Source organism: Trachymyrmex cornetzi, unplaced genomic scaffold (genome assembly GCF_001594075.2).
Source record: "Trachymyrmex cornetzi isolate Tcor2-1 unplaced genomic scaffold, Tcor1.1 scaffold23, whole genome shotgun sequence".
NCBI lineage: Eukaryota > Metazoa > Arthropoda > Insecta > Hymenoptera > Formicidae > Trachymyrmex > Trachymyrmex cornetzi.
Window position 1 is genome coordinate 930,242 of NW_017296956.1, and position 26,459 is coordinate 956,700.

General features: G+C 31.2%; 3 protein-coding genes across 4 annotated transcripts in view; all 3 read right to left on the reverse strand.

Annotated features, from left to right (window-relative positions):
- Positions 1-427: 427 nt before the first annotated feature.
- On the reverse strand, positions 428-9,717 carry Gat-a (GABA neurotransmitter transporter-1A). 2 transcript variants are annotated; one of them, XM_018506697.1, is made up of 9 exons: positions 9,137-9,717; positions 5,844-6,128; positions 5,260-5,560; positions 4,936-5,125; positions 2,277-2,544; positions 1,563-1,937; positions 1,011-1,313; positions 631-798; positions 464-553 (listed from the first exon to the last, which is right to left on the reverse strand). In XM_018506697.1, exons 2-9 carry the CDS (start codon positions 5,994-5,996, stop codon positions 464-466), a joined length of 1,848 nt encoding a protein of 615 aa, XP_018362199.1. In that variant the 5' UTR covers positions 5,997-6,128; positions 9,137-9,717. The 2 variants fall into 2 exon arrangements, with proteins under 2 accessions (XP_018362200.1, XP_018362199.1); XM_018506698.1 differs by lacking the exon at positions 9,137-9,717 and having other exon boundaries at positions 428-553; positions 5,844-5,996.
- A 5,178-nt stretch (positions 9,718-14,895) lies between these two features.
- Positions 14,896-18,095, reverse strand: Vps36 (vacuolar protein sorting 36). Its single transcript, XM_018506770.1, has 7 exons — positions 18,000-18,095; positions 16,384-16,579; positions 15,921-16,276; positions 15,688-15,852; positions 15,404-15,619; positions 15,123-15,324; positions 14,896-14,986 (listed from the first exon to the last, which is right to left on the reverse strand). Exons 1-6 carry the CDS (start codon positions 18,093-18,095, stop codon positions 15,145-15,147), a joined length of 1,209 nt encoding a protein of 402 aa, XP_018362272.1. The 3' UTR covers positions 14,896-14,986; positions 15,123-15,144.
- Positions 18,096-24,318: 6,223 nt separating this feature from the next.
- The window catches only part of LOC108760672 (uncharacterized), an 11,257-nt gene continuing 9,116 nt past the window's right edge, over positions 24,319-26,459 (reverse strand). Inside the window, exons 11-14 of the mRNA XM_018506749.1 lie at positions 25,759-25,891; positions 25,415-25,669; positions 25,221-25,340; positions 24,319-24,931 (exon numbers count right to left, since the gene is read on the reverse strand). Coding sequence (XP_018362251.1) covers positions 24,749-24,931; positions 25,221-25,340; positions 25,415-25,669; positions 25,759-25,891 — 691 coding nt within the window. The 3' untranslated portion in view covers positions 24,319-24,748. The remainder of the gene's footprint in view (positions 24,932-25,220; positions 25,341-25,414; positions 25,670-25,758; positions 25,892-26,459) is intronic.

Genomic DNA, 26,459 nt, shown 5'->3' on the forward strand with positions numbered 1-26,459 from the left:
ACCGAGGGCAGTGTCGGGTGTGTTCATTTCCGGCGTTTATTTAATTGCTGGCTCTCCGCTTCGCGTCAAATCGTGTTTTGAATGAAGAACACCATATGTCGACGACTTATCGCAGCCGTGTGTGTTCTTTTATAGTAACCGTTAGCACAATATCCTATAAAAAACGAATATATTAAGAGAAATTAGCAAAATTAAAAATCGATATAGGAAACATTTGGATTATTTCCCATCCCATTTTTATTTCCAAGTAGCTTTACTTTGCTTTCATAAGCGAATAAGGAAAATAATCTTTAGAATTTTCATTAAAAAATTTGTTTAAGTCACTCCCCCGATTTTAAAGATTAGGAATTCATTACTTTAAATCCTTATTAATGCTTTGCAATTGACCAATTAATTACAAAATGATAACAAACAATTGTATTATTGATTTAGGCGGGCTTGTGCACTGCCTATCGAAGCGAGATTATAGGGGCGTTAGCTCGACTGGTGGTTGACCCATCTTTGTTCGTAGAGCCGCGACATCATCCTCTATCTTAATTAACAATTTGTATTTCTGTAAGAAAGAAATAGTTGTATTAAATAAAATATATTTTAAATAAATTTCTTCCCCAATTTTTTATGTGTACTTACCGTCCTATTATCACCTGTTGTAGTCATCCAGGCATAAACCATATATCCAGGTATGCATAGCATGGAAGATAGCGCTGTAAACCAGCCTAACACATGCGACCACCACGGGTATTCATAATCTAGATACTTTATAGGTGTCCACTGAACTAGATTGAAGACAAATACGCCCTAAATTCAAATTAAATGATAAATATTATATATGTACATAATTTTATATATATGTATACACACATAATAGTTTCTGAATAAGTATTTAAAATTAGCGAATCATATTATCTGAAGTGTTTGCACATTAATCAAGATAATCAAGGCGAAAGCAGTCGGTTCAAATCATTTGACCCTTCTCAGATATACACAATAAATAATCTTATTGTACTTACAACGCAAATCATCGGTGTAGTCACTACCCAGCAAAATTTCCACCACATAAGGGGATAGTATCCGATCATATCGCGAAGGGCGTCATAAAATCGATTTACGCCAAACGCCCAACTGATTGATATGCACTCGAAAAATATAAGAAAGAGTAAGCAGAAGCCGGAGACAGCGTACGAATCAAGGATTTGGAAAACGTACATGCCACCTTGAGAAATACATGACAATCCGATGAGATAAGACAGGGCGCACACGATGGCGATAAACAACTCCTTGCGACGTCGTAACAGCTGCGGCCATTCGTCCACCTGAAAAAAAAATCGAGCAATCTTAAAATTACAGTCGAAAATTAAGTTAAATATTTTAAGTCTTAAACGATATAATCTAAGGAGAAAAGTAAATCTATCCAATTCCTTAATTTTTTCTATTAATGTTTATTTTTTTTATTTCTTATATTTAAAAATATAAGTTTTCGAAATTTGATGACTTTATTAAGTGATACAAAAAAGAAAATGTAAATATGAAAAACAAAATTGCCGTGCTTTTCAAGAGAATACCATAGCCGTAACGAAGCCTTCCATTGTGCAGAATTGGGAGTCAAGTCCAATGAGCAGCAGCATGAAGAAAAATAGGCATGACCAAAGCGGAGCACCCGGCAGTTGAAGAACAGCCGATGGATAAGCCAAGAAGGCCAATCCTGGTCCGGAAGCGGCTACTTCGGCGACCGGTTTCTGCTGTTCGTGCGCCATGAAACCAACTACCGAGAATATCACAAAACCCGCGAACATGCTAGTGGAGGAGTTAACGGAGCAAACGATTAGAGCGTCCTTGTAAACGTTGTTGGTGAATTTGTTGTAACTACCGAGAGCCACCAGGGTGCCGAGTCCGAGACCGTACGAAAAAAAGATTTGTGTCACTGCATCGATCCATACCTACGAATTTTATTTTGTATGAATGCATCACAAAAACAGAATCTGGAATATTCTTAAAGTGTCCTTAGATCACTTATTTCAAATAATATTATTAGGATGCTATTAAAAGATACCTTTTTTTATAGAACATGTTTTCAATATACCCTGATAAACCTTCTTAATTTAATACTGCCCGTGTATGCTATACTTGAGTTACAATTAATAATAAATTCAAGAGGGAATTGAATACCGATACAATACTGGTCCAGTACTAACTACGCTACTATATATATAAAATAATTTATAGAATACTCTTAAAAACAAAGTAGCTTCAAAAATTAATAAAAGAAAATAACTTACCTCGGATTCCCGTAGCTTAGACAAGTTTGGACTAATATAAAATCGAATGCCTTCCATAGCGCCGGGTAGTGTAATACCACGGATCAGAAGAACAGTGAGTAACACGTATGGAAAGAGGGATGTGAAATAGACAACTTTGCCAGTCCACTTGACACCTTTCCAGATGCAAAAATAGCAAATTATCCACACCAATAACAATGTACCCGCTAATTCCCATCGAATATTGCCCATGGACTCAATACCATCACTGATTTGCAAGGCTCGACGTCTGAAAAATTAGAGACGGAAAATACAATTACGAATTATTAAAACTAAATATTTAATGTACAGATAGTAATACTTTAAAAGTATTCTTTAAAAGTATAGTATTATTCTACTTGATATAAGCCAACGTTGATAGAAATGCGTAAATTACGTACTTTACTTCAGATAGCAAGCATACTTCATTTTTACGTCAAATTAAAATACTTGTTCGTACTAATATATACAAAATAAAAGCATGTTCGTACTAATATATACAAAATTCTTCTCAATGCAATTGTGATTATTTAAGTAGTTACTAATAAGTATCATCGTCATAACATCGATTTAAGATCATTATCTTTCATCAATTAACTAAATAATAATGTGAAATAAACGTAATACTCCTGTGAGGATATATTAACACAAAATATCATTTTTATGTCATATAATTATTAATTGTTCTTTTTCTTAAGTAATAATTATAATTAAATAAATATCTTAGAGACAGCAGGTTTAATCCTTCCCCCCCCCCCAAACACCCCTTAACAGAGTTTATATAAAGGGAATCCTCCGGAGGAGCAGTTCAGTATCAGTGCATTCCCCATCTTGATGAAGTGAACGGCAAGGAAACGTTGGCATTAGTAATGAATCACGAGACGGCGATAACCCGTGAACCCTTTGGGGGTTTTTTAATAACCCTCTAAAGAAAACATCCGCAAAAGCCTCAAAAGTATTGTCGCAACATATCACAATAATATTGTTACAATATATCACAGTAATGTTGTTATATAATATGTATATCACAGTAATATTGTTGTAGTGAGAAACGATAATGGAATCGATGTCGATTCGACGTCGAAATCATAAAATCGATGTCGATTTCATTGTCATTTCTCACTGGGATATCAGTGTTATTGTGGCAACATATCGTCTAAGTAGAAGAATGACATTTATAATTATTCAATCCCTCCTCAAATAGCACAGTGGCAAATAGAAGTTTATAGAGAATTTATTTTAAAGAATATACATGTCGAATTTGAAAAAGGAATACGTGAAGAATTCTTGAAGAATTAACCACAAACAGTTCGTCTTGAAGTATTCTTCAAAAATTCATTATAATGAAACTTCGAGACTTAATATTTTGAATTGGAATCTGAGAATTTATGAGGAATTATGAGCGCACGTGCGAGATGACGCGAATATCTAGATGTTTTTACGTGCAGCCACATCAGCTATGTGTAACTCATATATACGTATTATAATTATCAAATAAACAATGCATTAATTATGCAATATCATCCCACCGCATTAACGATATGATAAGGGAAGCAAGTTCACATATTATTGAATAGTAAGTACGGTTGAACTGTATTCATTTATTATATAAGTTATATCAATTGCTATCACATAATCTCAAAATAATCACATGCGAGACAGGATTCTTTATTTTCATTGTTATTACATTCACGATTAAAAGATTACGTTAATTCCATAAAATTTCTTTCGTGAACAACTTTTTAATATAAATAAATAATGAACGACGGTAATAACTTTTAATTAGAATGTTATAATAGTTATTGTGTTGACAATTAATATTGTTTTCTAATTAACATATAGAGCAATTTTTAAAACAACATTAAAAGTATCAATTCAATAATTTTTTTCAATTCACAAAAATTATTTAATTATTCGCAATAAATATTATATAATAAATATAAACATCACAGAAACATTACGTAATATTACATATTACGACTGTGATATATCACAGTAATATTTTTATGATTAATTTTAGTGGACATTGTAATATTACTGTGATATCTCAGTAATATTTTTTCAATATTTCTGCTATATTGCATTGTAATATTGCAATGGAAAATGCTATAGCCAAAGTATATTAATTAAAAATCATTTTGAATTTGTTGTTTCAGACGAGACAAAACCTATTCAATCATGGAAGCCATGCGCAAACGTTTTTTTTTTATCAATTACTTTAAAGCGATCCACTGAGGATAATTTTTATTTTTTTTGTTACTTAAAAATTTCTAAATATTGCTCAAATGTTATAAATATATGGGGAAGAAGTCTAATATCAATAATTAGCGCACGTTAGCTAATCAGGATTAGTTCCGTACAATCATAGAAGTTAAGCAGTGCTAGATAATGATTTGGGATAAGTAACCGCGGTGAACTTATTTCCTTTTTGATCATATATGTATATATTGCCATTTTATCACCTTGAGTATGATGTGATTTATCTATGACATGAAACCGTCATTTTAATGTCTTGAAAACATCAGTTAGTGATGTCAATAATAATCTATAAATGATCAAAATCTAATGTCTAAACTAAATTTTGTGTGTCTGCTACTTGGAACGTACTCGAAAGTAAATGGAAAATTGTATTAATACTGACTCCCAAAACTCCTTCACAGGATCCGTAAGCTCCGTTACTGTCACATTAATATGATTGAGTGTGCACATCTTGACGATCTTGCTACCGTTCCTCGCCGAGATCTCGTTCCAGCAAACCAACGAACTTCTGTCGTAAGGATTCACGCAATTCTTGGTGTTCCAGTCATTGTGACAGCTTCCCCAAGGCAATTCTACGGATTGTACAAGAAAGACTCAATGAATAAAATCTTTTATTTTTGTTCTTCATCATTGTCATTAAATGAAAAATGTCCGAGATATTATAAGAAAAAGAATTTTTCGGTGTAGATAAATTCAATGTGCTCACCACTGCGCATTGACATGAAAAAATAAAAAATCGCCCAGGCTAGGATAACGATGTAATAGACATTCATCCAACAGGACATGACAGCGGCGGCATAACCGATGCCCTTAAAGAGTGGCGCTATTTTGAAAACTCCGAGGCCGCCTACCGTGAGCATTTGCCCGAGAGCCAGTTCCATGAAAAACATGGGTATACCGGCCAGAAACAGTGTCAAGAAGTAGGGTATTAGGAAAGCACCACCACCGTTTTTATAGCATAGGTATGGAAATCGCCAGACATTACCAAGACCGATTGCCAGGCCGACCTTGAAGAAATAATGAAGAAATGGTAAAATCGAAGCACAATTAGTGCTAATATCTTTATATTTTTTAAATGATTAACTGTTTTTTTTTGCATATTCTCTCTCTCTCTCTCTCTCTCTTTCAATTTGATATTCATAGAAATATATTTGAAAATTTAAAGCATTTTGTTTTGTAATATCGTCTTGCCCTGATACTTTTTATTAATAATTATACTTGGCAACATTAATATATGTTTTAAAAAATGATGCGTTGAATAAAAGATTTGAATATATAATGATGCATTACCACACTGAGGATAAAATCCAGCTTGGTGCTCCATGTTCCACGATCTGGAAGAGGTTTCTTGTTGGATGTTGAACAAGTTAGATTTAACGTTGTCCTGCCGTTGTCAGTGTTTTCTGAATCAGCCACTTCAGGATCTCGTGATGCTTCTGTCATGATTAAAGCTTTCGTAATTGGCACACACAGTGTTCTTTCGATATTCTCTGCTCGTGTATGCACTCCGGTCGATTATCGAGTGTATCAGTGTCGTTTCAAATGCGAAGATGGTAAGGAGACATAACACAATATCTGTGAAACGAATTGTATAAGTTGCTTTCTCCAAAGTGATAGAGTATGGACTGCGCCATCCGTGTGTCAAATTAGTCGACAAAAATGAGTGACAGGAAACGAAGACGGTCAGTCTTATCTCTTTCTATTCGACCGTATAATGGGAGAGAGAATAAAAGGGAGATGGCCGCCTTCATGCTCCTCTCTCTCATTTTCGTTGACTGTATTCGAATCCATATTATATTTCTTATATTGATAGCCCAGTTCATATTATATTTCTTATATTGATAGCGCAGTTCATATTATATTTCTTTTGCTTTCTTGAAGATATAATATTCGACAAATCTTAAATAAACAACTATGATATATACATATTGCATGAAAAAAGAAGAAAATTCAAAAAATTTTTTACTTTAGATCTGCGAATGTGCAAATAGAAGCTTTTTCTAAACCAACGCTCTTTCTTCCTTTTTTACTTTTAAATTATGAAAACTTAAGACAAGTTTTTTCAACTTACTGAACGATGCTTAATAATTGTAACACGTAAAATATATCAGCGTTGAGATGCAACATTAAAATTTTCATCTTTTTCTATTTTAAAAAGTGCCACAATTCTTGTTCTTTGTAAACTCCAGATGTTCTTCTGTCGTCAAGAAAATGCGGAAAACGTTCAAAATCGAACATTTGTGTCAAAAATAAATACTTCTAAATATCGAAAAAAGCTGATTGATAATGAGTATTAAAGTGGACTATTGAGAGAGCAATCGGCTAAGAGTATGCGTTTTTCTATCAGATAATTAAACTATGTCCTCAATAATTATTGGAAAAAGTTTGTCTAAATTACAATATGTTATAGTATTAAAAATAAATTTGTAATTGTGTCATTAATTGATAACATAAGTCATATATTTTAATACATGGGTACGTCAATAAAAGAATTACTGAAGTTATTGTGGAAATGAATATTGCATATTTACAAAAAAATTCCTCATCAATATTAATATAATATATATGATTTTATTTATATTATATATTTAAAATTATTATCTCTGCGATAAAGAAGAATTCAAAGGAATAATTGCAATTATTATTGTCAATGCAATAATTTCAATTGTTCTATAGAAATACAAAACACTTCAGTTATGTTAGTTAATTCTACATTTGTCTGTAAAATGTATTTAACGTTAAATTAAAAAATCAATATCAATACTTGATAAATGTTAGTTTGCGTTAATTGTGTCAATTTCACAATTATTAATTGTTTTCAATAACGCTTTTCAAATTGATGCTAAAAGCATATCTTTAAAATCATTTCTAGCAATCTACGTTTATAATATCAAACACTTTTCTCCAAACTGACAGCAAGTCACAATAAAATACTTGATTTAATTTCAATCAAACTTGAATCACAAACAAGAATTTCACTGAATCAACGGAGACTCGCGAAGAATCCCGCAAGAAAAGCAAGATATTCTCTGAGGTACGTAAAAGAAGAAGGGTGGACGATGGCCCGTTGGTACGTTAAATACAAATGTCCGGCAGAGGGTCCATATAATAAATATCGCGATGGTACGTGTTTCCTTGCTCCTCCCTTCCCACCACCGCCACTCATCCCAGCTCCCTCTTCCTCTTCCACGCTCATAAAAAACAGCTATATTCTAATCAGCCGAGGATGTGGCGTTCCGCGTGTCGCACCGGAATTTTCATTGTCGTCACCTGTCACGGATCTTGTCTCGGCGGAAAGTGCCGCGAATTTTCTTTCTACACGAAATGTTATAACTGTTTTTACAACAAGTACAGACATAGAGCAAAGTATTTATGAGCACGTGGCATAAGAGAGACTTGACAGTTTTAAGTACAATAAAACACGCGCCTCTGAAATGCTATACTTGAAAATTAATTTGTTTAATTCACATGATATCAGGATATTGAATTTAAAACTTTAATTTAAATCAAACATAATTAACTTAAACGCCTACGCTTACATCTATTTGTAATATGATAATTGGACTGCTCTCGTAACTTATCATGTACTTGCTTCTCGTCTTATGTCCATGGTCCGACAAATCCTCTATTTATATTCAATTTGTGGCATCAAAAATTTGCTTTAAATGTTTTTTGCGATTTGCAACATTCGTTTATGCAATTTAAGTTTCCACATTTAAGTTAGTTCCTTATTAAAGGAAACCAAAAACCATAGTTAAAACGTTAAGTGTAATTTTTTTGTTCTAAGCAATTTTAAGTAATAAATCTGTTAATTAAGTAATAAACAGTTTTTCAGTACATTAACATTTTTCTAATAGGATGCCAGATTGAGCATCAAAATTATTAAATTGCTTATCAATTTAATTTGTAATATTACTATAGTAGTTTAATTGCGTTTATAAGGCCCGATTGCACCAACGTTACTTTGACTTGAAGCAAAGTTTAAAATCTCTAGCTCTTTTTTTTTTTAAGCTGATAGAGAGACAGAAAGAGAGAGAGTTTAAGCCACGATTAAAATTAAAGTAACGTTCGTTGGTGCAATCAGGCCTAAGTCCGAAAAATCATTTTGGCGCGCAGTTCAAATAACTACATATTTAGTATATAAATTCATATTGGAATTATTTAAAAAAGCATCTAAGATCCCCCCAGTTTCGACCGTAATAAGCATTATACTCTTACTTGTTGTATATTCACATATTACGATCTTAATAAATCGTTTATTACAATAAACCTATATTTGAGTGCGCATCAACATCTAGATTCTTATCAGCTTTTTGACCTGTCTTTGTCGATTAATACAATAAACTATTTTAATATATCAGTTCCGTTAAACTGATCACTTTAGTTAGACCGTTCAATAGATTATTGTTAATTGTAATTATTTTTTACGGCGCATATACTACTTTATCAAATTTTATATTTATTAAAAATAAATCTACAAATCAAATGTCACTAATTATTTACTAATTACTCAGTATTTGCAGTGATAATTCCTACTTAAATTCAATATCTTTGTTATGTTGATTTCCAAACGGTATACAAACCTTTTTAAATCCGATGATGGAACCTCTTGTGGATCTCTCCTATCCTGAAGATAGTCGCGAATGAATCACTGCAAAATAGTTTCGGTTTTACCTTAATGTCGACAAGCAGAATAAGTCTGATTTGTTTTTATACACTGCACTTCCTGGGCACTCTTGATAGACGCACGAATATTTTTTTACTCGCCGCCGAAATAGTATTGTATCGTCCATGCGATTTTGACGATAAAAATCTTCGGTAATCGATGGAACTTGAATTGATCAAATCGCTAAATTAATTTTCAATACTCCATAACAAGTGGCCTGATCTCAATCCCGAAACCAAAATTAATTTGTCAATCACGAAATCTCAACTCTTTGAAAAAAAAAAAACCACTCGAGAGATAATTTTCAGATGCGATCTACACCGGTCACGATCGTGTGTTTGTGTTTGCCTGCCGTAGGTGCACTGGTTTGGAGAACACGACACGAGTGTCACGGGGAGATGGAGAAGAATAATTCTCTGCGTTGCAAGCGCAACGTATCCGCGAGATACTATGTAATCGGTCTGCGATCGGTCCAGTCTTCTCAGATCTTCCGTACACACCGTGCCAACTGGCAGTAACTGAAATCGTCGCGTACAGGAAGAAAATCCGTGGGTTCCCCCTTTTTTCTTTTCCCCCGCCCGTGATCTACCTCGCACCCTTACGCTCTCCGCCACTCCTGTCAACGTTATCTGCCGATATGTTGAAGAGTGAGAGAGAGAAAAAGCAAATGAGAGAAAGGGGGTCATGCCAAGATCGCAACGGTATATCATCATTAAGTTGATATTTATCTACTTCCCTATCCCTCTCTTTTACTCCCTCTTCCGCGTCCTCGTAATTGCATTTTTTTCTTTCGGTCTCCTAATTTCGCCTTTCTGCTTTCAGGAAAAACTTATAGAGACCTTACGTATCTAATATTGCTATAAGTATATTAATAATGAACGCTGACAATATTGATCGTTTTGATATTGATGGATTGATGTAGAATATTGATAGTGAGCCGAATTTCCTCATTCTGGAGCATTAGTATCTTCTACTCATTCTACTGTATTGATGCTCGAGAATAAAAAATTCAGACCATCATTGATAATATATTGTCATATTCGTTGGTATTGACAGAATTATTGATCGCGTATAAGGTCCATAATATACATAAAACTGAGCTCAAATATTGTCAATACTAATCATGTAAGATTGTAAAATTATTGATTTATATTGCGGGGTCAAAGTTTTACTACAAATGCTTTGAAGCGTTTTTGTTGACCAATTAGAAAAAAGAATTTTCCAAATTGATCAATCAAAAATTGCTTTAAAATATTTGTAGCATCGCATTGATCGTACCCATTGTTAATATTTTACTGATTCAATATTACTGATAGATATTTTTCTTCTGTATACCAGCTTAACTTCATCCGAGTTTTTCTGAGTGCATGCACGTGCTTTCGTCTTCGTGAGTTTTACTTTAAACGTAGGATATATTATGCAGCACTTTCAAAATTTAAGTGCAGTCCTAAATATTGTGATAAAGATTTTTTTTAAATAGAATTTATCAACGAGAACATATTCTACGTCGAAATTTGATCATCAATATCTTTCTTCAACACAAAGTAGCATGGCGATTATAATAGCATGGCGATTTCAAAGAAATAATTATTCATCATAAAGGATACAAAAAAATAAAATTACAATATCTCAAAAAACATTTTGTCACTTGTAAAAAAATAAATAGTAATGTATTTCTTGACATTTTTAAATTAAAACGAGCCACGTTTTTGATAGAAAAACAAAAGAGATCTCAATATTTAAGTATTTTTGTTGCATTTATTATTTATTTATAAAATAAAGCATTAAACAATGTAGAATGATATACAATGTAGAACAATGTAGAATTATAAAATAAAGTATTGCGAGAGAGAGAGAGAACAATGTAGAACAATGTAAAATAAACGTAACATATGTTACGTTTATTTAAATTATTTTGAAATGTACTTCAACTTACATTTTAAAATAATTAAAGTTCAGCTTAAAGCTAAATAATCATAAATGATAAATTAGTTTAAATTAATTTATATTTCAAATTTTGAGTAATAGCGAAAGAATCTTAATTTTTTTTAATATTACCATCTCTAGCAGGATTTTTATTTCATTTGATATCTATGCTAAACACTTTCTTTCAATAATACGTGTGGCACACGATATTTATGTTCCTCAAAACTACCCTCAATTGCAGACGTGTGTCATCTTCCATTATCATTTCTCCCGGATAATCCTCATTTAACAGTCGTTAAATGTATTTGCCAAGAAGTACATGAGATTCCTCTCATTGGTTAACTGAGAGAAATATTCAGGTTTATTCAATAAGATTTATTCAATTTTCAGTATTTTTTTTCGAAATTTTTATTGATTTTTTTCGTAAACGTATACAATTAGATATTGAGAAAAAAAAGAGAAAAAATAAAAAATGTGCAAAATTTGATTGTACAAAGAAAATAAATCTAAGATTTGTTCTTTTATTTCCATCTTCTTTTCAATATTTAATCATACATCCTATTTTAGGAAATATCTGTTTCTGTTTTCTAATTCTACTTTTTAAAATTCTTAATTTCAATACCAGAACATATACATACACAGTTGGTCCATTACTTCGTTAACTTTTATTATATTTAATTTTGTGGAATCATCAGATTTAGTTTACGATAAGTTTAATTAATATTAAAGTATTGACACGCTTAAAAAACAATGGGCATGTGAATACAGGATATCCCAAAATTCATGACTCAAAATACTATAGCACAAGATAGTTCTCCAAAAATTAAATAAAAGTTATTTTTAAATTTTTATTTTAAGTAATAATTTTCGAGATATAATAAGAGTTTATATATGGTCAATTAGACTATGTTTAAATGGCCATATGAGTCATACAATAGTGAGCGCTGATGAGCAACATACTTTAGCATATTCACTAATACTCACATCCAAACATAATTGTGGTAACATTTAAATCCTTCGATCTTACAATCAGAAAAAATTGCTTGATATACAAATTTAACAATAACCGTTTTACTTAATTTTTCAAAAACCTTCTTGTTATTTTGAATTGCCAATTTTGGGACACCCCGTATATATACATAAATATATGACGTTATTAGAAAGGTCTTCCAATTTCCTACGGAAATTTGCCAAAACTTTGCCGTCCATAATATTTTGCGTATGTGCATCATTGGATTCCCTAGCTTAGCGCGACGCGTGCGCAGAAAAGCGGGCCTGTGGGATATATCACTGGCGCGTATCGTTCCTTCGCGATACATTGCAAATGCTTGAGAATGCAAAAAACGGGCAAGAACAAGTTAAAAATGATAAACATTTTTTATAAGAAAATTGTCAAAATAGCAATTAATCTAAAAAAATGTTACAAATATTAATTAGTTCAATTTTAATGTATTTATACATAAGAAGTTGTCAATACATGTCTGTTTAGCAATTTCAATGTAATATTAAAAGATAAGAAAAATAATATTAATTATATAAATTATTTAAAAAAAATGTATATACTTTGAAAATTCATAAGATTAAGCATACTATTTTTTAAAATTAAGATATTTCGGCTTCTTGAATATTTTATGTAGATATAAAGAAAAATAAAGGAAGGTACACCTGCAAAAAAAACAAGCTATTAAATTTTAGCTCAAATTTGAATATTTTTTAATAGTGGTTACTCAGCGAAAGTGTTACAAAAAGGACAACTTTTTCTTGTGAACTCATTATAAGTTGTTCCTCAGAAATTTATTCGGAAATCGGCTTGAAGTTTGTAGACAAATATCAAGAGATATCTTCGCAACCGTTCGTTTTCGGACCTTCTAACTTGTTTTTTGTTGTTCCATATGTCCTTAAAGTGTCTACGATCCATTCTTGGGAACACCCTGTATGTGTACATATACATATACATGTATATATACACAAATACACATTGAATTTTTCCATCATTACCCCCACCGCCACCATGGTCGATTTCCGAACGTTTTTGATGAAACGAAATGGCGATGAAGTAGGTGAGCAAGACTAGGAAGCTGGTATATCCGGAGGGTTCACGTGACACCGATCCGTCCCCGCATCCGTTCTGGGTACAGTCCGTTGTATAGGTCATGAGGAGAGCCCCGGATTGATAAGAGCTGTAAAACTTGCGCTCATAAGCGCTCCAAACTGGGTCTTTTTTGGCTTACGACGTTGAAGTTGCGATATAAATTTCATGATTGATCCTAATTGATCTCATCCAAATATTCTCTTCGTTTTTTCCATTAACATCCATTTAACTTCCAAAATTGATCGCTGTAATGCGCGCAAGGAAATTTGCTTGCGTTAATTCTGGTCTAATTCTTTGTTCCATTGATCAATCGCCTCACGTTTCTCCAGAAATGTAAAAGTGCGTCCAGACTATCGAGCTGAAACTTGAGTCGAACCTCGAGCATTTCGATAAACATTTGTTAGCGGCTCGGCAAAAAACGAAAGTTAGCTGAAATGCTCGCGGCTTTTTATTTTTGAGAAAATAGCAATATATTTTGTACATCACGCAACATAATTGCTTGACAGCATTAGACAGAGGGGAGCATCTCAAATGACGAGAGGATGTAAGAGAAGTGGCGCGGGAACCACGCCATATACCATCTTGTTGCTCAGAATTTTCACGGGAATAGGCACCATGCGTTCGGGGCCATTTTTTGAAAATTGCGAATTGAGACGGTGAGCCACGAAAGTTAAATACACTTCGGAAAATACGTTGTATTAAAAAGAAAAGAATTAAAACAAGTTTATAAGAGTTTATTCTAAAAATTGAACTTTGGATGTTCAAAATTGCAATTCGTCCATCTTTCAATAGAAAGCTCTTGGAGTTTTTAATACATTTCAACATCTTTGATTACGATTTTTTTTAGATCGTGTCTATTTAATATTTGAAAAGAATGCCCTATTTGCGAAAGAAATACATAGAGAGAAGGATTACAGTAAATTTGAAAAAAGATCGCAAATTTTGATCGAAACATATCGAGCTTTAACTGTGCTTGATACACGATGCAATCCTTATTTAACAGAGCAGTTTCCATTAATGCTGATTGATGATGTTTTGACACATGCTAAACTGATGTTGGCAAATAGAAATTCTCAATTTTATTAGATTTTTATTTAATTATATTGAAAACTTTCAATTATATTGGTTTTATATTTAATATTTTGTTTCTTGATTCTTCTACAACTATTAATTTAAGTTTCTTCTAAAATGCTGCGACAGCGACATTTTTTTGTATCTTACGTATTTTTCAAAATATTTACCTAAAACAATTGAAATAGAACATTCTGTATAATTATATATGATTATTATAGATATCTTACTTACAAATTTGCGCAGGAAAATAATTATTAATAGAGGCAAAATGTTCAAAAAGCATTATATATTTATAACTCTATAAAGAAGTAAACAGTTTATTTACTCTACAGAAGTAAATATACTTAAAAATAAGAATTATATTTATATTTTACAAAACAAATTTTAATAGCATTTAATTTAATGCAACTTGAACATATGAATACTTGAAAAAATGAATAATTTTAAGCATTGATATGTTACATAATAGCTAACATTAGTTCGAAATGAGGGTAGTACATTTTAATCACAGTACAGTCTATTTTTTCCGAAATTATTAATGATATTGGTTTTCTTTATATCTTTACCACATTTTATATACAAAATAATTAGAGGGGAATCATACTATGTAAAAATCATTTAATTCCACTTAAAAAAGTGGAGGTGACCTCCCCCATATCTTTTTAGTGCTTCCACCTAGAAAAAAAAATAACGTAATCAAAATACGTTTCCTGTTTCACTTTTATCTGATAATGAAACATGTTTTCGTATTATTAATAATTTCGAAGAAAATTGTATTGATTAAAATACATTATATTATAAGGGGACTAGCCTGTATTTGTAATAACTTCAAACTATTCACTAGATATTTCTTCTAAAAATAGATTGGGATAGAATCTCAGAGCTTCTATCGAATCGTCCCTACAGGCTTTGCCATACTTTTCCGTAACCAGCAATCGTTCACGTGCTAATAACATTGATATTCCCTCTGATTGTGCAAGATCCTCGGCCGTCATAGATTTTTTTTCTTTTAACTAAGAATTTGATAAGAGATACAATGAAAAAGTTAAATAATGTTTATTATATAGATTTATCATGTTATTCAGTACTTACCAATTCTGTTATACGATCAACAACAGCATTATCATTGTGAGAACAAATTTGAAGAACCATAACACCGCTATCAAAACTTCTTAACACAATTGGTAAACCTAAAGGCGCCAATTGTCTACTGGCATGTAATAAATCTTCAGGAGATAAAAGTTCCAAACCTCTCGCTCTGTTTACACGACAATAAACATCTGTGAGTGTCATCATGCCACCTACTTCCTGAAATTAGATATATTTAAAATATTTTTAATTACTCTTTACATTCGGTAAGTATATAAACTGTTAACCTTTATTGGCTCTTCCAAAATACATGCAAGTTGCTTCGCTAATTGTTTAAAGTACTCATTGCTACTCTTGTACGCATCTCTTGTTACTGGATCGTCGATACCTAAGCTCATTAAGTAAGCCTTAAACCTGACAGTTTCATCCTCCGTTATATCTCCTTGTCTTGCCTGCAATAGAATTCTGCATTATAAGAATCTTAATCCGTCAGTTTTGGGAAAGAATTATTAATAATTACCCTTATTTTAACTGAAATAGTCTTTGAGATAGCCACCATGTCTTTAGCCATATCCATAAGTTTTGTAAGATCTTGAAATGCCAATGATATATTTTCGTCAGTTTCTTTCTGCTTTTCTTGTAGACTTCTCTCAATGCCTATAATACCCGTTCGCGTTTTTATATGAGGTAATAGTTTTGTATTTCCCTGATTATCATTCACATTGGATACAATTAATTCAGCTTCAGGAGTAAACTCCCACATTCGTCTCATAATTGTATCAGACAATTGCGTTATAAAATTTGGGTCTAGACCTTCTTTAAATGATAATTTAACATAATTATACAAACTATTATCCGCTGGACCAGGCATCTTATCTAAAAATATGTAAGTCGTTACAGTCAAATAACTTATAAAATAATTTCCATTCACAACATATACACACACATATACAATTTCATTTATATTATAGTTAAAGTCTTACCAATAGCAGGTTCAGAGAGATGCAACACAATCTTTTTACTACGCCCAAAGGAAAATGGTCTAGGATTTTCTTCTTCGAAGAAAATGATATGTCTAAGTGACAATGACAAACAGGTATTACCTCGTTGTACATCACCAGGTCTGCCCCAAAGTATTCTGTGACTAGTTAGAATTAATTCCCCATTTTCAAAATTTGTCTATCAAAATAAAAGTTATTTTAGTATCAATTTTTACATATATGACTTAAACTTGGAATAATTAATTGGTCCTGATAAGCAAAATATTAGCAGAATGTCACCAGACTGATAACAGATTTGATTACAGAACATTTTAGCAGACTGACATTAATTTCGTTTGTATTTAACTTATGTTCCACAGTTTCATGTAATCAGGCAGTAGATTAGCAGCAAAAACCAAGCAGAACCTACTGATAACTGATGACAGATTGATAGCAGAAACCATGTAGATCTGCACAATGCAATCTAATGGCAGATTAGCAGCAGAAATTGAGCAGACTGCTACTTTGTAGCTATGGATGTTTTCTAACAATGTACATGGATGACAACAGTGTAACACTGTATTCTACATAAAGTGTTTCAACTATGACAACAGTGTTACACTACTCAACAGTGTAAAAACTAAGTACAAGCATGTAAAACATATTAGTGTTACTAACTTTTCAAAAAGTTATTTGGTAGTCATGTTTATTTTGTAATAAACATCGATTTTGAAAGATTTATACAAGTTTACATTAAAATCATCAATCTATTATTGATACGCTAAATATACTAGTAAGAATGAAAGACTACAATGCATTCTGATGTATTATTATGAAATTAAACTCTATTCCAACATATATCTTACATAGTGAAACACAGTATGTCTCTGTGTCCTTGTTGGAAAATATGCTTATATCTATAAATCATGTTATTGGTATTGAGAAATTCTTAAAAATGACGTTTTTATTATTTTAAATAATTGTAAACTGTTTTATTAATAGAAATTGATGTATTTTACATTAAAGTATTAGATTTTGAAAATTTGCTTTTTAGTAAACAAGCGACACTGTATAACACAGTGTTCAATTCCGTGCTTTCCAACTATGGGCATTTTCCAGTAAGATAGCGTTTGCCAATGTGAAATAAGGACTAAATGATTTACTGTATTACACAGTATCCTTGCTAGAAAAAGCCCAATAACAGTTATCATTTTCTTAGTAATACTCGTTAGTTTTGCCATGCAAAAATACAATCGTGTCTTGCATTAATTGTAAAGGAATAGTCTTGCAAGTATTCCACTGACAGAGCAGATTCTACTCGATTTCTACTGCAAATTTTCCATCAGGTTATCAGTAGATTCTATTTAGATTCTATTTCTGCTGGTACAGAACATCAACAGATTCTATTCATTTCTAGCAGCATTTGCCGACATTGTTATACATCATATAGATTTCGTATGAAATTTATTTCCCTTCTATTCCCATCAAAAATTGATAGCAGACTTAAAATCTGATTCTGCAAGTTTAGCTATCTCGGATGAAATCTAAACGTACATTTTTCTCAAATTATTGTACGAAATTGATTATTTCATCCGCAGCAGTTTTTACAGTATTATTACCTTCGTATCGCCGTCATAGAGACGCACAACCATATCGCATCTTACATATATTTCGTTTGGCATAAAGCGAGAATCAGCATACTCGAATCTATTCATCGTTGCTTATCGCGAACAATCGCGAACTGTCAAGCACTATCAAAGTGGAGAACCAGAACCATAACCTATAACAGAGAAAAATTTAAGAGCAGCCATTCTGGCCTTTTTGTGTGACACTCTTTACACTAGCGACACCAACATCAATTTTATTAGAATGATGCGAATTCCGTATCACAGTATCGACACTGTTGATAATTATCGTAGCGTCGAAAAATTAATGTAGTGCGAGTACATCCACAAACTGCGTGGATATAAAAGGTAATATGCATATATTTTATATGTACGGGGTGTTTCACAACTACCGAATTTTCTCTTAAGGACAGAGTCTTCCCGCATAAAAATATATTATTAGTCTCACTAGTGCAATAAGTAAATTCGATAAAAAATTTCAATAAAATTTCACTGAAAGTTTAATGAAATTTTCTCCACCACTATTACATTATTAATAACACCACTTGTCGAATTTACTTATACACTAGTAGTATATATTATTTATGCGAGTTGAGGTTTTGAGATGAAAATCCAAATACAAAAATGTCGAGGCTACAATAATAGTTTTTGAATTATAATTAAAGATATAATGTGTAATTTGAAAACTATTATAGCCTCGATATTTTCATATATTAGGATTTTTGTCTTAGAATGTTCAAAAGAATCCAGAAATAATAATAGAGGCTCTAAAATGGTTTTTTAATTATAAGTCTAAAGAAATGATTTTTTAATTAAGTCTTTAGGATGTCCTTTGAAGATCTATGCTGTACGGAAAGTATAAAAAAGAGGACTGTTGAATTTTTAATCGACGCGGGTAATGGTGGAAGGCCTCTACAGATTAACTTGTTTTTTCTTATTTGAAATTTTAAATGAAGAATATATAACTAGTTTCTATGGGGAAAATGGATCAATCTGCATTAAAGAAACATTTTTATTTTTATAATATATATTCTGCATAACACTGCATATAGGACAAAATTTACATAAAAGTAAATAACAATTCGTGTTGATTTTGAACATTAAATCATAGATAATTGAGAAATATTTTATAATCCTTCTCTTCCTCACGCACACAACATACAAACATATACATACATACATATATACATACGCATACGAACACGATATTTTCATATGGAAATGTGTTAAATCCTTGTAAATTGTGTCAGTATCATGACAGTTTAAAATTTATAAGGCCATTGCTTATGAGTTCTTACAATGACTGTTACATTACAAGCCAGAACTATTGTCAGAAATAGAAATGAATATTCTTAAATTTAGAATATTCAGAAATAGAGATAACTATTTTTTTACTACAAAAATTTAAAAGTTAAAATTTTTATTTTATTGTGGTTCAGCCGAAAAAGATAAATGTTATAAACATCTTAAAATTTCAAGTTGATCGCATTAAAACTGTACGAATTATCATAGCAATCATTTTGGAAAATATTATTTCGAGAAAAATACACAAATCGATTATCTAGATGAGTTTTAGGCTATTTAAATTCTCAAAATATTAAAAAACTTATTCTAAAAGGTTTAGAGTATTAAAAATGAAAAAAATCAATTTTTTTAAACTCATGTCAAAGGATAATATCTCCTTAAATCAATCATCAATCGGCGATCTTCGATTAAATCGACTTAAATCAATTGTCAATTAAATTATCTTTAATTGAATTCGCTCATATCAATTATCAATTAAACGACTTCTGATTAATTCTCCTCGAATCAACTGCCAACCGGGTGATCTTCGATTAATTTGGCTTAAATTAATCGTCAATCGAATTGTCTTTATTTGAATTAATTGTTATATTAATTGTCAATCCAAAAGTTTCGATTAAATTTATTCATATCAGTTATTAATTGAATGATTTTTAATTACATTCGTCCATGTTAATTATAAATTTTAGAAGTTTAATTGATAATAGGACCAACCCTGATTAGGATTTTCGTCTTAGAATATTTCAAAGAATTCGCTTTTAAAAGAGAATTCCGTGATGTTAAGATATCCTGTATATGTATACAGAGGATGTCTCCTAATTATTGATACAACGTTTGTGTACAGATAGAGCGGACTAAACTGAATCGCAAAGTTCTGTACCAGTTTGTATTTTTTTTTGCAATAGTCAACGAGAAATTAATTACTAACAAATCGTCGAATAAATCTGGCCTACCGCTAAATCTAGGCGCGCGGCGAGATACGGCCGCTCGGAACAGTTGTTAAGCGCGCGAAGAGTTGTTCACTACAAGCGGTACTTAATGGTTACGCACGAGCAGCACGTGCTGCTGGACCCCGCTGTAAGCTATGATTGTCCCCTGTCTTTCTTATCAGAATGAAATCTAACAGCACAGGAAAAATGTATTTAAAATTAAAGTATTTAATAGTACAAGGCACAATTAGAATAACAATTAGAAATTAATAAAATAAGAGGCTATGACTCAGAGCTAGACGTTAGTACTGAATTATTAAGCCGATAATACTTGTCATAGAGTAACAAACATTTTTTTTTATTGGGTCCCCTAGCGGAAAAAAATTTTACGAGAAAGTACGGAAAAATTATATAGATTGAGACAAGATCTTAGTATTTTTTAATAGAAAGAGAGTGAAATATTCGTAGTGAGACGTAGAATGGCGTTATTTGTTTTGCGATACAAGATACGAAAAAATGTTCCGTAAAAATGTAATATGGTATCAGAAGACGTATACAGAAAGGGCGGAGGATTTCTTAATTTTTCAAACAAACGATGCTATTCTACGTCCCACTACGAATATCTACGAGAAACTAAGAATTTCTAAAATTTTGTCTCAATGTATGTATAGTTTTTCGTAACAATTTTTTTCCTAGGGATGCCTTGTGTGTGCCAACTATGATGATTGTTAAAAAAGGTTAGTTGAGTTTAATATCTGAATTTTTTATCCGTTATGTATCACTTAACTGCCATCGTATATATATATATGTGTACAGGTCCGGCGATATATAAATTCTAACATAAATTTTTAACGAGTAATTTATTGGATTTTTTATTGGCGATATCTTAATGAATAATGCTGCGTACTCTGATTGGTTCTCGGCGGAATTTTCATTTTTTTTTCTGGGCGACCAATCAAATATGGCACAGGGTCACAATTAAGTGAAGACAGACAAATACGTATAATATATACAAATACACAATATATATATACATATATCTCTCTATATAAATTATTATTTAAATTTAAATTATTTAAATATTATTTAAATTTCTCAATCGAGATCCTCTCACCTGATAATTCCACACATGTGAAAAACTTATTTCGCCGGCTCTGTATACATATGTATATTATTTATATAATACATACATATATTATATATACATATATATGTATATATATGTATATAAAATATGTACATACATGCACGCATATAATTTACGAGTTTTCTTATGTAAATGTAGAAGTACAAAAATTAGAGATATACATAGAGTAGACGTTAAGATCGAAAAGGCTGTCTAATTCGTGTGAGTCGTTTTACGATCGTTTTGAATTTTTGTTTTATAATATATAATGATCAAATATCATGAGTTCGATCGATAATGTCGGATCAGTGGATCCGGAAATTTCATACGCGATTTGATCCGATTGCACTCTGTAAAATAAATTTTCTAAGGAAAGAATAAAAAAAGTTCACAGGGACTTATTCTGTAAAAATCACTTAAAAATTGAAGCTCAAATTGTACTTCTTTTGTAGAAGTGCTACGCAATTAGGAAAGAAAGATAAAGATTTCATGGCTTGATTGATGATTCATAGTAATAACAAATTCGACTCACACTGCATATACTACCGATTTACTTTTCATCTACAAAATGATAACATTTTTTTTATTAAAATAGATTGCTTTTGTCGGTTATAGTAAATTTGAATTTATGTGCATTAAAACGGATTTAATTATCTATCGTGATGTAATCCGCAAAATCATAGAATTTAGGATAATGACGAAATATATTTATCATCCTCATCAACAGAATCTGATTAATATCGTATTGAATCCCATTTTAATGCCATCCGCTAAATTGTAAAATATTGGATTACTTTTGCGCCCTGGTTATAATATAAATAGATATTAAGTAATGTATTCGTCAATTGAAGAAATGTAGCATGTAACACAGGAGACTCGTAATTCAGAGGTCCCAAATTTGATCCCACTCTAAGATAAGTGTGTTTTTCAAAACCAATTTAAATATCTAATTTAGGTAAGATCACCATACACTAAGTATAGACATCTTGTATAAACTATATACTAAGTATAAACATCTTGTATAAAATAATTTTAGTTAAAAAATGTAAGTCTTAAATATGAATCACTGTTTTTAAATCGTGTGAGAATCTATTAATATTGTATTAAAACCGATTTAAGTGTCATCCGCAAAATCATAAAATTTCGGATTGTAATGGATTACTTTTGTCGTCCTTATAATTGGCAGAGTCTGATTCACATTGCATTAAAATCAATGTAATTATAACTTATAAAGTTCTATAATTTCGAGGTTTTATCACTCGATGTTATCTAATTATTTTAAATCGAATTTAATACTTTATTTTTAGTACAAAAATCCCGATTCGAAAAATACTTCTTTTTTTAAATCGGTTTTAATCGAACATTTTCAGTAGTATACTCAAAGAAGATAAAATTATAGTGCTCTGAAAAGATAAAGAATGGTTATAAGAATATGCAATAAAAAAAATAGACTAGCATTTAAAAATTCAACTGACCTTGACCTTAGCGACACCATCCAAGATCAAAGTGATAAGTCTAGTAAATAGATATTTTTATATTCTATACAAGTTTTAAAACACTTTTTTGTAACTTACATTTTTCGAGATTTTTTAGGGTTTCCATACTTTTTCATTATCCTATATTAATAAAAATTCATATAATTAAATGTCTAAAATAGAATTAGAAAAAATTTACTGTAAGAGAAAATTTCTATTTTAAAAAATTGAACTGTTTGATTCTATTAAAAAAATAATAAATATACAAAGAGATTTGTATAGTTTTTCAAGAAAATATTATATTACAAAACTGAATTAATCATGATTTCAAAAACTAGTAATTTAACACATTACAGAATAATTCCCTTTAATTCGTCTAATGTTTACAAGAATATCTGACATTTATTCTTAATTATTATTGAAATGTAATTAAATCCGCATTTAAGCTGTTTTACCTGTCCTATAGATAAATTTAAAAAAATTTCTGGAGTATAAATCACAAAAGAACAGGCAATACATGTCCCCATATATGGTATAGGTCATTTGACATACAGTAGCAACTTTTTAAGGGATAATTGTATGGAAAGATCTAGCATTCTCCTTTATATGCTAATTTACAATATTCTTAACACTAATCTATACGTTAAACTCTAGTAATAGTCAAAACTTGTGACCCTCAGTTTTTAAAAGGCAATGGATTATATATATCCAAAGAATCAATATGTAATATTTTTATTAGGAAGTTATGGCAATTATGTAGGATTGTATTACTTTTTTTTACTGATGCAACGAAATCATCGTACCTACCAAGTCTTGTCCTCAAATTAATTCCGACATTATCGAGTACCATAATCGGACTTTGATTTTTCATCGCATGGACCGCATTATCATTGCACATGAAATGTATCATAATCGGTCGATTGATTAGCATGTCAGTGAAAAAATACATTCTGCATCTTCATTTACAGCGATAATTGTGCATTAACTTTGTGTATTTTATGGTAATTATTTATATACGACGTTTGATGTATAAATTAGTGTAGAAAAAGCGATAATGTTAAAAATATTCAAAATTTATGAATTATTTCAAGAAGAAGTCGATAAATATTTTTATAATAAGTGAATTGCGCGAAAGATAAAAAAATAAAAAGCGTTTCATGTTTCCTAATAACTGCATGATTGATTTTGAAGTGATTAGATAGCGTTAAGCGTTTGTAATTTAGTTTAGTTCCATAGATTAATTTGTAATGTAAATTCTAAGAGAGAAAAATATTCATAAAAGATATCCAAAATGAATTTAATTGCTTTAAAACAGTAAATTTCATAGAAAGAGATATGTAACAGAACACAATTTTGTTTCGCGTTTCAGTCAGCCGCAATAATTCTCCTTAATTAGGTCTATCTATCTATTTAGAAAGAAAATTTAATTGCATGTTGAAGTCAATTGCATTTGCACGATTTCTCAAGTGACAATCTAAACGTAAAATTTACCTGATTCCTTCTAATTATCCATATCACAATTTACGTAAACGATGGTGCAGATCACTTTGGAGCTCATTCGTACTTGACGATGAATTCAGTATAATGATTAACTGAATAATTGTAATAATTGGTTTGCGCGATTCAGTATACATATACATACAATAAATTGCATCGTCAACAACATCGCGTGTATTATCTAAATGACCGTTAACAGTAAATAGGGTGCTCTTACAGTGCGCATCTCCATGGGATTTTATCTTATTTTATATAGATTATATCTGCATATTCTCTTCCCAACAATAAATACATCAAAGAAGGGTGGGCGTGACACAGAATTTTATATATGAGAAGATTCCAGATCTTAATATAATTTGAGACTGTTTCGCAAATCACTATTCCAATTATTTTTGAATGGAACGCGTTCTATTTCTACTTCCTGAGAGGATGCCACATAGCGATCGGACGCCGCAAGGCAATTAGCATTTGTCTCCAATGAGCCAATGCTTTTCCCGTCGAGGTAGATCCTATAATGATGTGCCCTACGGAGTATGTCTTTGGATTTGTTCCTTGGTCACCGTTCATTTCCGCCACTGTCAATCTCAATTGTATAGTCTGTGAAGAAAGACAATCATTTGATAAAGATATTTTCAAAGAGAAAGGATATAATCAACTTTAGATATAGAAAAGTATAGGTTTATTTTTATATATAATATTCATTAAAAAATTTGGTAAGAAAATTTATCTGCCAAATAAATATTATCAAATAGAAAATGTTGCTATTAATCCGAAGTTTTTAACTTTAGCGATTCGTATTTATAAACATTACTCTTTTTAGAAATTAAATCATGTCTTTACTGTGATTGTGTTGTTATTGAAAAAAAAATGAAAATTTAATCAAAACCTGTAAAGTATGCGCTGGCACATTGAATATTATGGCCTCGTTGAAGATTGGACTTTTCTCGCCTTTTTTTATAGATGTCCTCTTTTTATGCATTTTTTTTCCTTGTTGAAGAAGATATACCTTAATGAAAAATATAATATTTAAAAAAATCTGTTTACCGAAATGCACACATAAAAATGCGATGCCTGAATTACCTTGACGAAGAAATCACCCGAAGATAAATTTATGCCGTGCAGGTTGCGCGCTTTAACTACTACGAGGGTGAGTCTTTCCGCCGTTGGCAAGTAACTGAGAGAGAACATCAATTCTCCTAAATGGGGAATGGGTAAGGCAGATCCACTGAGTGCTAGCCAAGTCGTAGCTGGTGGTCTAGCTGCGGGTCCAAGTTTCAAATTGGCTTCACCAATTAAAGACGCGCCGCCGGTGATATTAGATTCATCAGAAAATACCTGAATAATAAAAAAGAGAATTTTATTTTAATTGAAATCTCAAATCATCTAGATTAACATTTAATAGAAAAATTAATTGATTTGTTTACTTCAACAAGAAGCGTTTTGCCTGTTGGGCCTTCATCGAGAGGAAATAAAAATTTCTCTTGATAACTAGGCGATGGACTTCCCCTATAAATTCTTGTTTGCACATGGGTCTGCCTATCGGGTAGTAGACATACTCTACAAAGAAAAAATAATCTTTGAATATTTCCTAAGAACTTAATTAATTATTATTAATCAATTGTCTCTAAATTAATTTTTATTTATTTATTTTTTTATTTTAAAAGAATTACAAATTTAATATAAATTTATTTAAATATGTCACAAAAAATATCGCAATACGGCGCGCAGTAATAAGACATTCTATATTTACTATATGCTAGAGTTTATATTGGATGAGTCAAGACGAACAAGAGATTATTTCACATGCAAAAATATATCGAAAATGTAGAATAAAATGTTTATGATGCTTCGTTTTCGCGATAATTAAATTTTAATTCGTTGTTCTATGCGATGATGTCCCATTTGGTACCCTATAGATACACTCACTACATCGTAAGGGCGCTATACGGTACTATTTCTCGCGATCACATATCGCTTGGAGAAAACAACATCGGTTGATTCAGATTTTGATAAATTATATATATTTAAACTATAGAAATCAAAGCCTTTACACGGTCTAGCTGGATCTTAATGCTTGTATGATTCTTATGTGAATTTATATACTACGTATGTAGTCCCACAGAAA

Bases quoted from the DNA above. Each gene is read 5' to 3' on its own strand.
- Gat-a (XM_018506698.1), bottom strand. From the start codon at position 5,996: ATGACAGAAGCATCACGAGATCCTGAAGTGGCTGATTCAGAAAACACT. The intron at 5,561-5,843 runs GTAATGCATCAT...TATTTCTTCAAG, and splicing joins TGGATTTTATCCTCAGTGTG to GTCGGCCTGGCAATCGGTCT. The intron at 799-1,010 runs GTAAGTACAATA...ATTTGAATTTAG, and splicing joins CTACACCGATGATTTGCGTT to GGCGTATTTGTCTTCAATCT.
- Vps36 (XM_018506770.1), bottom strand. From the start codon at position 18,095: ATGAATAGATTCGAGTATGCTGATTCTCGCTTTATGCCAAACGAAATA. The intron at 16,580-17,999 runs GTAATAATACTG...TTATTTTGATAG, and splicing joins TCTATGACGGCGATACGAAG to ACAAATTTTGAAAATGGGGA. The intron at 15,853-15,920 runs GTAATTATTAAT...ATTCTATTGCAG, and splicing joins CTATTTCAGTTAAAATAAGG to GCAAGACAAGGAGATATAAC.